Here is a 13,687-nt window from a genome sequence, read left to right as displayed (position 1 = left end):
CCTGACTTATTTTTAAACTGGAGATAATAATTTATACTTTGTAAAGTACATTTTTTAAAAAAGATTTTATTCATGAGAGACACAGAGCGGCAGAGACATAGGCAGAATGAGAAGCGGGCACTCTGCAGGGAACCCTGAGTGGGATTCAATCCCAGGATCCCAGGATTACGACCTGAGCCAAAGGCAGATAGATGCTCAACCGCTGAGCCACCCAGTTGTCTCTGTAAAGTACTTTAAAGATTAAAGGAATATATCTCTTTACGTAGCTATATCTTTATATCTATAACTATATAAACTTTATATGTACACACACATACATACATATGTACTGGTTAGAACAGCATCCTCATTCATAAGTGTACAGTAGGTGTTATTAAGACATAAAAAGAAAAAATATTTTTTTTACAAGCAGAGTGATAAGAATTCTCAGAGTGTATATTTTAACGTTCTGAATAGCCAAAATAAAGTGGAATGGAGTCCATATAAGAAAGCTTCGGCTCATCAAAAGAAGTTTGTAGTATATGTGCTGCCAAAGTGAGCATATCCTCAAAAGAACTTTGGTGAGTAGAAAGGAGCCAGAGCGGAGGTGTCACAGCATCCCTTTGTTCAGATTACAGAGTAATGGAAGCTGACACTTGTAACACTCCACCTTTGCAAAGTTTCTTCTGCCCTAATTTAACATGTGAGGAACCTGAGGCTCAGAGAGGTTAAGTGACTTGTCTAAATTCACGCAGCTAGTAATGGTGGGACCAGTATTTAATCTCTAGCTTTTGACCCTATACCCCTAGCTCTTTTCATAATTTCTAGCTAGAATTATGAATTTGGAATTCAGAACACGGCTCTGACATACAGAAAAATGCTTTTGAGTGACAAAAAGGATAACTGTAGAAGGAAGCTGAAAAGAAATGAATATGAGAAATAGATACAAAGAATAAATACAGAAAAGCAGGTAGAGTATAGGGAATAGAGTGAAAGTGACAGCAAGAAATCCCCAGTGGTGCTTGTATTCAGGCCACCTAGTCTCAGAGTAGATGGGCAGAAAGTACCCGGGGGGACACTGTATGACTTTCACTCTCTTCTGTGAGTGAAGATAGCCATGGTGTGGCCCTTGTGGAATCTCGTGTGACACAGTATAGGGATTCAGGTACGCTTCATATTTTCCTTCCATATGGAAATGTTTTCTTCAGTCATCATGGGTGAATTAATTCGTTTCAGACTTGTATCACCTCAAATCTGATTAATTAAAAAAAAACAACTCCTGGCTCCTTTTATTTTGTATAAACTTATCCCTAGTCTCTTTAATAACCACTTTTAAAATATTAAAATAGTCTATGTGCTTGTTGTAAAATGTTAAAAACAGCAGTTGTTGCTTCCCACATCAAGTCCCACTCTCCAGAGGAAGCTATTGTTTGGTCGGCTTAGTGTTTGACAAACATTCTATCCATTTACAAACATTTATGTGTATTTCTCTGCATATACAAATTCAAACACTTTCTCTGTTTTGGTATCTCACCAGTCCTTAATTTTCCAAGAGTTGCAGTTAGTTATAATAATTAACGTAGTCTCTTCATTTTTTGCAGTGCTCACCTTGTACCACCCTCAGCCCCTAGGGAAACTTTGGTATAGAGAGGCCAGCCCACACAGTCACAGGGTGTTGGCTAGAGGACTGGTGGACACATACCTTTCATCAGCTGCCATTTACAGTCCGAACCAGTTGTTCCCTCTCACCCTGGGGCAGGAACTCTGCTGACCCCACCTCCGTGACAGGAACATGTGTTTTGTCCAGCTCCTAGATCTTTCAGAGATTACCCAAGCCTCACCTTCTTTTGAGTCATTCCAAATTGATTTGTCTACCTAAAAAACTTTTATTTTTTAGTAGCTGTTTAAAATATTTTCTTACTCCAAAGTGTCTCTTTTCAGGGTTGGATGTGATTCCATACTCTCCAGCACATCCTCCTCAAACCTTTGCTCTTTACCAACAGTGTGTAGGTTTTCAGGAGAGCTGACGGAGGTCCCTGTCCTCTGTGCCCATCATTTTTTGCAGCACTGCTTTTAGGTTAATTGAATTTTTGTAAATGAGCAATGTTCCCAACCTCTAATGGCAGCTGTAGTCTTGGTACAAAAGCTTCTGAGTCTCAATTTCATCTTTAAAATGGGGATAACACCTCTCTCTCGAGACTGAACTGATGTGAAACGAAATACTATGTGGAAATACTGAGATATTTTCTATCTACCAGTATTCATAGTAGTATATTCCCCCTTCTGCATATCCTTTTCTCCTTTTTCCTTCCTTTCATTTTCTATATTCAAGTTGAATAAACAATGTCAGTAGATAAATGTGTAGAGACCAGTGCTTCTGAGAGTAGGAGGAGTTTATTTGGGAGTCTAAATATATAAAGTATAAATAAAAAGAACTTAAGAGTCAGCGCTCATTTATATATTCTTCAAAAAATTCTGCCTAAATCTCCTGCCACCATCTGGTCAGGACCTATACTTGCATTCAGCTGTACCTTTAAGACTTCTTCCCCTGTAAAACAATCTGTTATAATTTTTATTCAGGAAAAAAATTTCCCAGGGTAGTTTCTTAGGATAGTTTGACATATATAATGCACTTAACTAGTTTTTGATAATAACTATTACTGTTTTGATAACAGCAACTATGTTTATAGTGTAAAGGTTTGGGCTGCAACAGCTCAGGGAAAACCAGTTCTAGCCTTGGGCTCTTCCCACGTCAGTTAGCAGTAAATTGAGAAGTGTTAGGCTAAGATAAAAGCAGAAATAACGGGGCAGCCCAGGGGGCTCAATGGTTTAGCGCCGCCTTCAGTCCAGGGAGTGATCCCGGAGACCCAGGATCGAGTCCCATGTTGGGCTCCCTGCATGGAGCCTGCTTCTCCCTCTGCCTGTCTCTGCCTCTCTTTCTCTCTCTCTCTCTCTGTGTCTCTATGAATAAATAAATAAAATCTTAAAAAAAAAAACAAAACAAATAACGAGGTGTTCTTTTTTGGGGATGTATTCAGTAGAGACAGGTCTGGTTGATTTCTCTAGGTGTCTAGGTCCTAGTCTGTGAGTCAGCACATAATATGATGTACTGGTCTTGAGATTTAAGAATTTATTTACGTAAAAATCCTAAGAGAAATTTAATCTGGAATTGAATGTATTGAATTTTTTCTTTTGGAACAGATAATGTAGAAAGATGAAATTGTGTCTAGTGTATGTATCTTACTTGGCCTTCTTTTCCTTTGTTTGTAGGAAGATGACTCTTCTTGTGAGTCAAGCAAAGAGAAGAGGCAAATAAAGAAAAAGGTGTCTTCTGGGGGAGTTTTTGTGAGAAGGTACTAATTAGTGAAATAACTTTAAATAAACTTGCTTGATTTTTCTTTTATTTTTAAATTGATATGTTAATCTATACAAATTCTCCTCAGTTACTCTTATCTGTCCCAATTCTGGAGGCAGAAATACATCATATTATCAAAGGGATTGCTAAAATTATATACACTCAGCTGTACTCCCCCTCCCAGTATACTTTTTATATAGTTATGTAGGCAAGACTTTACATTTATGAGTAATTAATTTTGCAAATATTCACACAAACTTTAAAATATAAGGTAGTACAGTCTAGTAATCAAGAGAAATGTAGGCATTAAAAATTCTACTTTCTAGAGCATACCATTTTTTAACTTTTCAAATGACTTTTTTTTTTTTTCAAATGACTTTTACAAAGTATCTGGACTTGGGAAAAAATGCAATATAAGATGAGTAAATTTTAGAAAAGGGTATCTTTATAGTAACTACCAAATATCTCAGGAAAGTTTTATATAAAATAACAATTCACTCTTGTAGAAGAAAAATGCCCCCAAAATATGTGTTTGCTAAGAATACCTATATAATCTGGTTTAGAATTCAACCATTAGGGGCACCTGGGTGGCTCAGTTGATTAAGTGTCTGCCTTTAGCTCAGGTCCTACTCTGGGGGTCCTGGGATTGAGCCCTGTATTGGGCTCCCTGCTCAGTGGAGGGCCTGCTTCCCCCTCTGCCTCTGCTGCTACCTCACTCCTCTTGCTCTGTCTCTCAAATTAAAAAACAAAAACAAAACAACCATTGTTCTGTTCTGTCTTGCAGCTTTATAAGAAAGCAGTATAAAAACGAGGCTGACTGGACAGGATAAAAAACACATGGCTTTCTTATTCTTTCTTCTCTTTTCCCCACCTGATGTTGCTGACCAAAAAACCACCACCGCATTTCATTTCATTTCTGATTTCATACCTTCCGTTCTTACCCACTTCCTCCTCGATGTTGTCAACATGCAACTGTCTGGGGCAGCTGTCTAGATCCTGCCTCTCCCTGAAGATCTGATTGTTGGCTTTGGGCTTCACTGGCAGCAGCCTTCTCATTACGCACCAGACTGCCCACCCTCTGGGCCCTGGCATGTACTTCCTGTGGACGTTTAAAGGCCGTTCTGACAGTGTCATCAGGACCAGTCTGCCCTGACATGAATCAATTTGAGTGCTAGACCAGTTCAGGCTGGTCAGCGGTCTGTGAGCAAGTTTTTAAAAAATGCCTTATTTATTTTCCTTTTGATAATCTTTATATGATTATTAGTTTCTCTGTCATTTTCCATTAAGCCTTCGATCTGTAATAAAACGTTTATTTGGTACATACTATGTGTGAGATCTGTGCCAAGTCCCTTCTATGTATTCTCTCTTAATTCTCACCACAGCAGGAGGAGACAGGCAGGTAATACTGTATACAGTTGGAAATTAAGTAAGTTGCCCAGAATCACACAGCACGTGGAGCCAGGATTCTAACCTTGGCAGGGAAAGTTCTGCTTTCTTAACCACTACAGGAACTCCCGAATCCAGTTTCTCACATTCTGGGACTACACACAGCCTACCTTCTTCCTTCCAGCCTGGTGACCCTAAAATTAATCCCAACTCTGTAGTTTGTTATACTTGCTCCAGTTTTCTCATGGCTAGACCTCCAGTCTCTCTCTGTACCAGTGAGGTAGGAAATCACTAGAAGAGTGTTGTCAGAGAAGCATGCACCCTTGAGGAAGAGGTTCCCTGGTCACCCCCAGTACGTACTCTCTGTTTTTCCAGTGTTAGGATTTACTTGGGTTTGGCACTGTTCCGGATAAGGGCTAACTCCTAATCTCTTTGCAGCTAAGACACCAAGTTGTGGCCAGCAGAGTCTGAGCAGAAGTGATGTGTATGTAACTCTAGGGTCATGACCTTAAAGAGAAAGGCTTACCCACTTCTTGTTCCTTTCTGCTTCTGGAGTGTGGGTGTGGTGGTGAGTCACTGGACCTCGTGAATGAAGGCAACACCCGGGATGGCAGAACAGTAAGATAAGAGGGGTCCTGTGCCCTGATACCATGTTGCTAACGTATTAGCCTGAGCATGCTTACACCTGGACTGTAGGGAAGAGAGAATTTAAACCTCTTTATTGAAACCAGAATATTTTTTTGGGTCTTAATATAGCAGCTGAATCAAAATTGTAATACAATCCTGAAATTACCTGTACTTAATCATAACTCACATATATGTTATTGTCAGGTTATATAAATCTAATTCTTGGATTTTCTGGACATCATCAGTGTTCAACAATTCACTTCTGACACTACCTAGAATTAGTGTCAGACTTCAGAGGTTAAGAGCTCAGTCCCACAAGAATGTCCCCTCTTCAGACACTCTCTTACAAGTTCCAGGTTGTCATTAGTACTTCTAAGAAGCGGTACATTTGGGGGTTTCCATAACCCCCTCCTCATCATGTTCAATAATTGGCTGGAATGACTAATAGAACTCGGAGCACTTCACTGTTACCAGTTTATTAAAAAGGATACATCTCAGGAACAGCCAAATGGAGATGCATAGGGCAAGGTGTGGAGTGAGAGGTGCATGGAGCTTCCGTGACCTCTTGGTGTGCTACCCTCCTAGCACCTTGATATGTTCATTGGTTTGGCCAGTGGTAACTGAACTCAACCTCCAGCTCCTCTCCTGTTCTCTCCCTTTCCCTGAGATTGAGTTGGGAGGTCAGGGAGGCTGAAAATTTCCAATGTGGAATCATTCCTTGGTCTATTTGGCAACGAGTCCACAATCAGAAGTTCTATATGGGCTCCCAGCCTCCTGTCATCTTAGCATACAAACAAAACATACTCTTATCATTGAGATTGAAGGATTTTAGGAGCTGTGTGCCAAGAAAACAGAAGTTGGTAATTATCCCTATCAAGAAAGTATACGGGTTTTAGGAGATCTGTGCCAGGAACTGGGGACAAAGACCAAATACATATATATAAAATACATATATGTATATATATACATACATACATAATACAAATCTAAGGCATGGGGAAAAAAAAGATTTCTACTTGTATCTCTTTAACATCTTTTTCACTTCTATTTTTGTTTCCTTAACATAATGTGGCATATATCACTCGAGGTAGAGGCCTCAACTTGTAGATGACTAGAATAATGAGTAAGAAAGAGCACGGCATTTAAAGACTGTGTGGCTTGGGGTGCCTGGCTGGCTCAGTTGGTTAGATGTCTGCCTCTGGCTCAGGTCATGATCCCGGAGTTTTGGGATTGGGCTTTGTCTCGGGTTCCCCGTTTGGCAGGGAGCCTGCTTCTCCCTCTCCTGCCTGCTACACCCTCTGCTTGTGCTTGCTCTGTCAAATAAATAAAAGAAAAAAAAAAAAATAAAAGAGTGTGGCTTATCTGCTGTATAGCCCTGACAACTTCAGTTGTGTGAAGTTACAACTGTGTGACCTTAACTTCTTGTAGCTTGTTTTTTCAGCTGTCAAATAGGGGATAATACCAACCACTTAAGGGGACTGCTGTGGAAAAACAAACAGAAAAACAGTGCGTTTATATTTATATTTAGCATATTCCCTCTTGTATAGTCACTGGCTATTATTATTCAACAAAATGACAATCACTAAGTTCAGTGTTGGTGACCACTGCTTTTTCCATTGCCTCATTTTTTTCTTTTAATTAAAAAAAAACTGCATACTTTTAAATATACATACATCTAAATTCTTACAGATTGACAAAATGGGAATTATAAAATTTGATTTGTTTTTCAAACACGGTGAAGTTCATACCGACTCCTGACTAGTTCTTATATAACTAGTCTAGTTTGTCACCAAATACAAGTTTACTGAATTTAAGTGAATCATAAAAAAATAAAACATAACATCTCTTCACTTTATGTAATATAAGATGGGTTTCTAAAAAGCAGGGATAAACTGGCTTTTGTCAATCAAAAAAATAAGAAGTATACGTAATATTCAAAGCTCAAGACATAGCAACTTGAAGATTTCATACTGAGTGTCATACAGTTGCACTAGGGCACACATTAAAGTTTATTGTTTTAAGTCACTACCAAAAAACCCAATCTCTATATATGGTAAGTTGCCTTTAAAATCCAAACAATTTTGTTTTAACAAGATTTTATTTCTATGAAAAGGTAATTGTGCAGTAGTTACCAGGAAAGCTGAATACAATAACATGTAGGCTTGGGAACAGTTTTTAAATTTGCAGCAGACATCAAAGAAATTCTATATGACATACATTTGTTCAAGCAAACACAAGAAAACTGGATCAGTTTCTATGAACTATTAAAAGGATAAAGATAAAAGGCTTTTTTTTCCCCTCAAATCAGGTTTTGAAAGACAGCTTTTCAACATAATAAAGACCCACAAATACAAACCTAAAACACCTCTTCCCATTCTAAAATATTTATTTTTAGTCCATATGTACTTTGAATAATCTTGTATTAAGTATCTGCTGCAACATTCACAGTCAGAGTGTATCCTGGAGTAGTGTTCTAAGAAGCCCACAGCAGCAGTAACAGGAGCATTGCAGTTTCTCTACTTCCATATTCTGTAAAATCCCAGTGCGATTGCCAGGCAAGTAAACACGGAGGCTGTGAAAAGAAACCATATTATGGGCAACACATTTGAGATTATTTTGCGGAGACAAACACAATATTGTCATCTTCAAATTGAACGAAGAGCAAAAAACAAAGGAAATCCAACCAATTCTCTACCTTAGGTGTTTAATCCCCAGGAAATTATGCTAAGGATGAAGTATATCCTTTAGAGCAGGATTAATACCAATTCTTAAAAGCTTCCTGTATCTTAAACCAGAATAAGGATGACCATTTACAAGTTAAGTTAGAATCCATAAACAATGCTTAAAGTCATTAACATTAGCAATGACTAAATAATTATGAAATCCAATTTTAGATCTGATAAGTGGAAAAACCTTATTTGTATTAAAAAAATGTAGTCAAGCTAGTAAAATAGACATGCATATCATCCATGAGAAGAAAGCTTTAATTGCCTTTTCAGCACATTTAAAATTTTCATGATTATAAAAAATTTATAAATGAAATTTTAATCAAAATCCTCTAAAAAATAATAGGTAGAAGAAAAGGCAGAACAAGTACCAGGCTTTTAATGTAGTTAATATGCCACCTACTCTGTTAGATTCTGGATAAAAAACCTTTTTGTTCTCTTTTTAAGAAGCTGAATCTGGGTGAGGCTTTTAGGGACTCTTTAGTTTCTAGTTTAAATAGCCTCAACTTTTAAACTAGAGACTCAGAGATGAATGGCAAACCTTTATGACGAAAGATGCAAGAAACAGCCTACTCTAATTCAAAGACATAAATCTAGTTACACATTATCCCATTTGATCCTAATAACTAATTGAAATCTGGTTAATGACAAGGTCATTTCCTTAATTTTTTTTCACTTACTTAATTTTAACAAGTGAGATTAGGTCTAAGACACAGACAGGGAGGTTGGACATTTGAGGAAAAATAACACAAGTGTTTTGTCAATCATACATTCATCCATTTGATCCTGATAGTATTAACCATGTTCCAGGGCAGTGTCCTGAGCAACTATACATTACCTTATTTAACCACAATTAAAACCACGTAAGATTGGTGATATTATCCCACTGTATAGATAAGGCAACAAGCCCAAAGTTATAAATTGCTGGCAAGTGGTGGAAGAAGGACTCGACATATGTACTTGAGTCCAGTTATTGTTTAAAAACCATCTTGTTAATCTTATTTAATCCTCACCATCTGAAGGCTTCAATCTGATTTGTCATTTCTTGAGCCACAGAGGGCTGTGTAGGTGATTCTTGTTAACCCAAACAGCTGATGAAGTGAGTCTTAGATCACTAAATGAACACTTATTTCTTGTGAGGAAGGATGCATTTCATTCCTTTATAGAATTTACAACACAATGATTATTTAAGTGTCTCATTTCTGCACTTGATCTTAGCCAAAAGGCAGAGAAGCGGTAAGTTTCTCATTTCTATTGTTCACTGTTACTATGTCTTGGTGTTGTTTTGCTATTCAAACTGCTTTCACATTTGCTGTTTATCGTCTATGACCTATTGAGGACAATCCCTACAATAAGATGCTCAGGTGAGCAGGTACCTGGTACCCCTTAAGTACTCTGTAATGTTAGCTTATTACTTGTCTGTTTAGAACAGAATGTGCCACACTGACTATAGAGATCAAGCGGACCTGCCATTATCTTACAGCTCTTATTTCCTTGGCAACAATGATCTGGGTCAAAGGGTGGTTGGTGTCTGACTCAAAATGGGCCTTCCCTGGGATGTTCTGAATTGGAAAAAAGGTAAGCGGTAATTTTTCTTGGTGAAATTGGAATGACAGGAGTCTGGAAGCTACTAGTAGCCATGTTTCCAATGTAGGGAGAAAGCTGGCGTAAGAGAGTGACAATATACAGAGTAAATTGGGATTCCAAGTATACCTGAGGTCAAGCTATACCTCTACCCTTCCTTAATTCAATATGTAAACTAATTTTTTTATACCTTAGCTGCTTCAAGTTGGATGTATGATCATTGAAAGTAAGAGTCCTGATTGATACATGCTAGAAAACCAAATAACCAAACTGCTTACAATTTCTAAATTGTAAATCTAAACCCTTTTGTAAGGGTCTCTTCTCTAAGGGAAAAATCTTGAATGCTACGGGTTTATTAGTATCTTTTTTTCATTTTCTCTACTTCTGCTCGATTGAATTCAGTTATGTGAAAAAGTGGAGTATTACTGTTTTATTGACATCACAGGTATCCTAAACCCAGTGGATCCACTTATGATGTTACCTTTCCACTGAGATTATGGGATTTTAATTTCCTAAAAGGCTTAACAGTAAAAGTGGCAATAACATGTATTTGAAGGATAAAGTAGAAGAAAGAAAATGCTTTAGAATGGCTGGTTCCAAATCCTGAGTGAAAAAAGTAAAGGAAGGTACTCAGAAAAAGTATTTTTGTAAACAATGACTTGTTAATTTCTTTTGTCACAGCCACTAAGTCTTTTCAAGTCTGCCTAGTTCACCAACTACTGAAAGAAGGCTTTCTGGAGACCACTGCCACCTTCAAACTGAGGGCAAAAGGGACTTTATTTTTTGTTTTTAAAGATTATTTATTTATTTATTTGAGAGAGAGAGAGAGAGAGAGAGAGAGAGGCAGAGACACAGGCAGAGACAGAAGCAGGCTCCATGCAGGGAGCCTGACGTGGGAATCGATCTGGGGACTCCAGGATCAGGCCCTGGGCTGAGGGCGGCGCTAAACCGCTGAGCCAGCCACCGGGGCTGCCCCAAAAGGGACTTTAACTGAGATACTGATCTACATAAACATTCTAGAGGAAGCTGAGTGGAATCTGAAGCTCCTCCTAACCTCAGTTGCTCTGAGATATATTTTGAAAGTGAGAATGAACACTGCAAACTGGGCTATTTTGTAATTTCCCCTGAGTGTCAGCAGTGAACTGAAGATTTCTGGTTCCATAGACTTTGCTAGAATAGTGGTTTTCAAAACTTACTTTAGCCTTAGAATTCTTTTTCAAATGAATCTTCAACAGAAGTTCAGTATTTTAAAAAGAAAATTTTTAGGGACGCCTGGGTGGCTCAGTGGTTAAGCATCTGTCTTCTGCTCAGGGCTTGATCCCTCAAGTCCCACGTTGAGTTCCCCACAGGGAGCCTGCTTCTCCCTCTGCCTGAGTCTCTGCCTCTCTCTCTCTCTCATGAATAAATAAATAAAATCTTTAATCAAAAATATTTTAGAAGATTCAAGTTGAAGAGAGGAAGGGAGGTACGTACCAGCTGAGGCTGGGGTCTCCCTTCATTCTTCCTGTCGTCGCCTCAACAGAATTAGAGGCTGCCCAGAGAACTAGTTATGGTGTATAGATCAGCAGTTTTATTTTGGATGACAATTCAGTAATATAAACAATTTTAAATGTGTGTATCTCTTGGATTCCCGAATTCAGATGATCATAAACAATGATATAGTACTACTTAGCATTAGGGCACAAAGATCTTTGTGTTTTGGGTACAACACTATTTATTTATTTATTTTTAAAAGATTTTATTTATTTATTCATGAGAGAGAGAGAAAAGCAGGCTCCATGCAGGGAGCCTAATGCGGGGCTTGATTCCAGGAATCCAGGATAACGCGCTGGGCCAAAGGCAGGCGCTAAACCACTAAGCCACCCAGGCATCCCTACAACACTGTTTCTTTCTTTTTTTTTTTTAATATTTTTAAAAATTTATTTATGATAGTCATATAGAGGGAGAGAGAGAGGCAGAGACATAGGCAGAGGGAGAAGCAGGCTCCATGCACCTGGAGCCCAACGTGGGGATTCGATCCCAGGTCTCCAGGATCACGCCCTGGGCCAAAGGCAGGCACCAAACCGCTGCGCCACCCAGGGATCCCTACAACACTGTTTCTAATGAGAAACTGGGCAGCACAATGTTTGTTAATAGAGATCTGGAAAAATAAATTATGGCGTTTTCATACAGTGGGATACTCTACTTTCTAGCAAAAAAATACTTATGAAAAAAAAATACTTATGAATTGATATGCAAAGATAAAACATTAGGTTAAATCTGGAAAAAGTTGTAGCCTGTACAATACAATCTAGTTATTATTTTTAATAATCTGCAATATTTATATACAGAAGAAAAAGCCTAGAAAGACATATACTCTAATAGTAAAACACATTATTTTTTATACAAAGGAAGAGAAAAGTTACTATGAAAGTAGGGCATTCTTCTCACTCCTTTGGGCCCTGTAACTGGGTCACATTACATGGCACTTGAGCTCAGTATGTGACAATCTAATTTTTGGGTGTCTAATATTTGTGCTCAGCTGGATTCAAGGTAGAAGGTGGTTTTCCCCCCTATGCTTGCTATCACTTTTGCCTTTATTTAAAGTCTACTCAAATCCTTATGGAAGAACATAGGAATAAAAGTAAAATTTTCATTTTTTTTTCCATTGTGGAACAACCAATTTATCTTTGCATCATTCTGTACTTTTTTTTTTTTTTAAGATTTTATTTGAGAGAGAGAAGGAGCAGAAGGAGAGGGAGAAACAGACTCCCTGCTGAGCAGCGAGCCTGATGTGATGCGGACTGGACCCTAAGATCACAACTGTAGCCCAAGGCAGATGCTCAACCACTGAGCCACCCAGACGCCCCTGTACTTGTTTTTCTATATTTGATATCCATACGCTTTTTCCTACGAGTAGGTTGCAGTTTCCTGTTAAACTTCTATCCTACACTGCCTATAAAACTCCATTCTTCTAGCGCTGTGATAATGGAAACATGTCCTAGCTCTTTTTTTTTTCTTTTGTGCTCCATGGTTACCCTGGGAGATAGGAGCCAACAGATCTGAATATAAACGACAGCAATTACTTTCTCTGACAAACACTGTGTTGAAAAGGAAAACCACAGGCCCCAAAGGTGTCATTTAGGCCGAGTCCCCAAACTGGGGCCTAATACCTAATCTGATTGTAGTTTAAACCTTAGTGTGGTCATACCTAGACATGGAGTCGGCCACATGGGTCCTCTCTATCCCCCAAAAGAAGATGAAGTAATCTGCATAAGACTCCCTGCTCTTCCACTAAGGGAAAGTGACTTTGCCTGGAACAATCCTTTTCTTTTGCTAATAACTTACTTGCCCCATCCTCCTTTTCACCTTCCATTTTGGTTTACTCAGTTTTGTTTTTTAAAAAGAAAGATTTGGTGGCGGCAATGAGATCTGAAGTCTCTTGGCATCTGGGGACAATGAGCAACAGAGGTATGGCACCCTGTAAACGCTGAGAGTTCAAGGTCTGTCTTCCCATTTGAGGGCCTTTGGTAAGTCTCCCTCAGTTTCAGCTCTGCTTTTTGTGTTCAAGCTATCCATCTAACTGGCTTTCCAGCCCAGGGTTAATGAGTCAGTCTAACAAAGGAGGCTCTAATGGAGCCCCAGTCCTTAGCCTTTGGTTCCGTCTACAGTTCGACATTGGAATCGTTCCCCCAGTTCCTGTTTACATGCCCCAGTTACTGGGGCTTACTGGTTTAGTTCTTTCCTCATTTCTAGTCCATAGTCCCTGAGTGAAGTCTGCTTGAGTCCAGTTTGGGAACTGCTGGTAGTATGCATGGCTTTCTGTTGGATAGTCTACAGTGATATATTTTGGTTATTGCTGGTGTGTTGAGGTGTTTGTCTTGTTTTGTGTAAATAAAGGCTACTACTTAGTGGGGATCTTGGAGACTGAAAAGGTGCCAAAATTGGTGGCTGAGGTTGACAGGAGCTATCAGCGTGCTTGACACCTAACCCAAAGATTGCTGTGTTTGGATGAGATGGAATGGGGTAGGTTGATAGGTCATTGCCAACT

General features: G+C 38.8%; 2 protein-coding genes across 10 annotated transcripts in view; one reads left to right on the top strand and one right to left on the bottom strand.

Annotated features, from left to right (window-relative positions):
• ANKRD42 (ankyrin repeat domain 42) overlaps nucleotides 1-13,687 on the top strand; it is an 87,395-nt gene that overhangs the window by 64,468 nt on the left and 9,240 nt on the right. For 4 of the 5 annotated variants that reach the window (XM_038568467.1, XM_038568465.1, XM_038568469.1 and 1 more), the window contains one exon: nucleotides 3,250-3,332. In XM_038568467.1, the coding sequence (XP_038424395.1) occupies nucleotides 3,250-3,332 (83 nt within the window). Of the gene's footprint in view, nucleotides 1-3,249; nucleotides 3,333-4,118; nucleotides 4,658-13,687 lie in introns of those variants that run through there. The other variant, XM_038568466.1, reaches the window with a different exon arrangement.
• CCDC90B (coiled-coil domain containing 90B) overlaps nucleotides 7,427-13,687 on the bottom strand; it is a 52,275-nt gene continuing 46,014 nt past the window's right edge. For all 5 annotated transcript variants that reach the window (XM_038568472.1, XM_038568473.1, XM_038568471.1 and 2 more), the window contains one exon: nucleotides 7,427-7,919. In XM_038568472.1, coding sequence (XP_038424400.1) covers nucleotides 7,864-7,919 — 56 coding nt within the window. In that variant the 3' untranslated portion in view covers nucleotides 7,427-7,863. The remainder of the gene's footprint in view (nucleotides 7,920-13,687) is intronic.

This window comes from Canis lupus, chromosome 21, assembly GCF_011100685.1.
Source record: "Canis lupus familiaris isolate Mischka breed German Shepherd chromosome 21, alternate assembly UU_Cfam_GSD_1.0, whole genome shotgun sequence".
NCBI classification, from domain to species: domain Eukaryota; kingdom Metazoa; phylum Chordata; class Mammalia; order Carnivora; family Canidae; genus Canis; species Canis lupus.
This window is presented reverse-complemented; position numbering and strand designations above follow the sequence as displayed.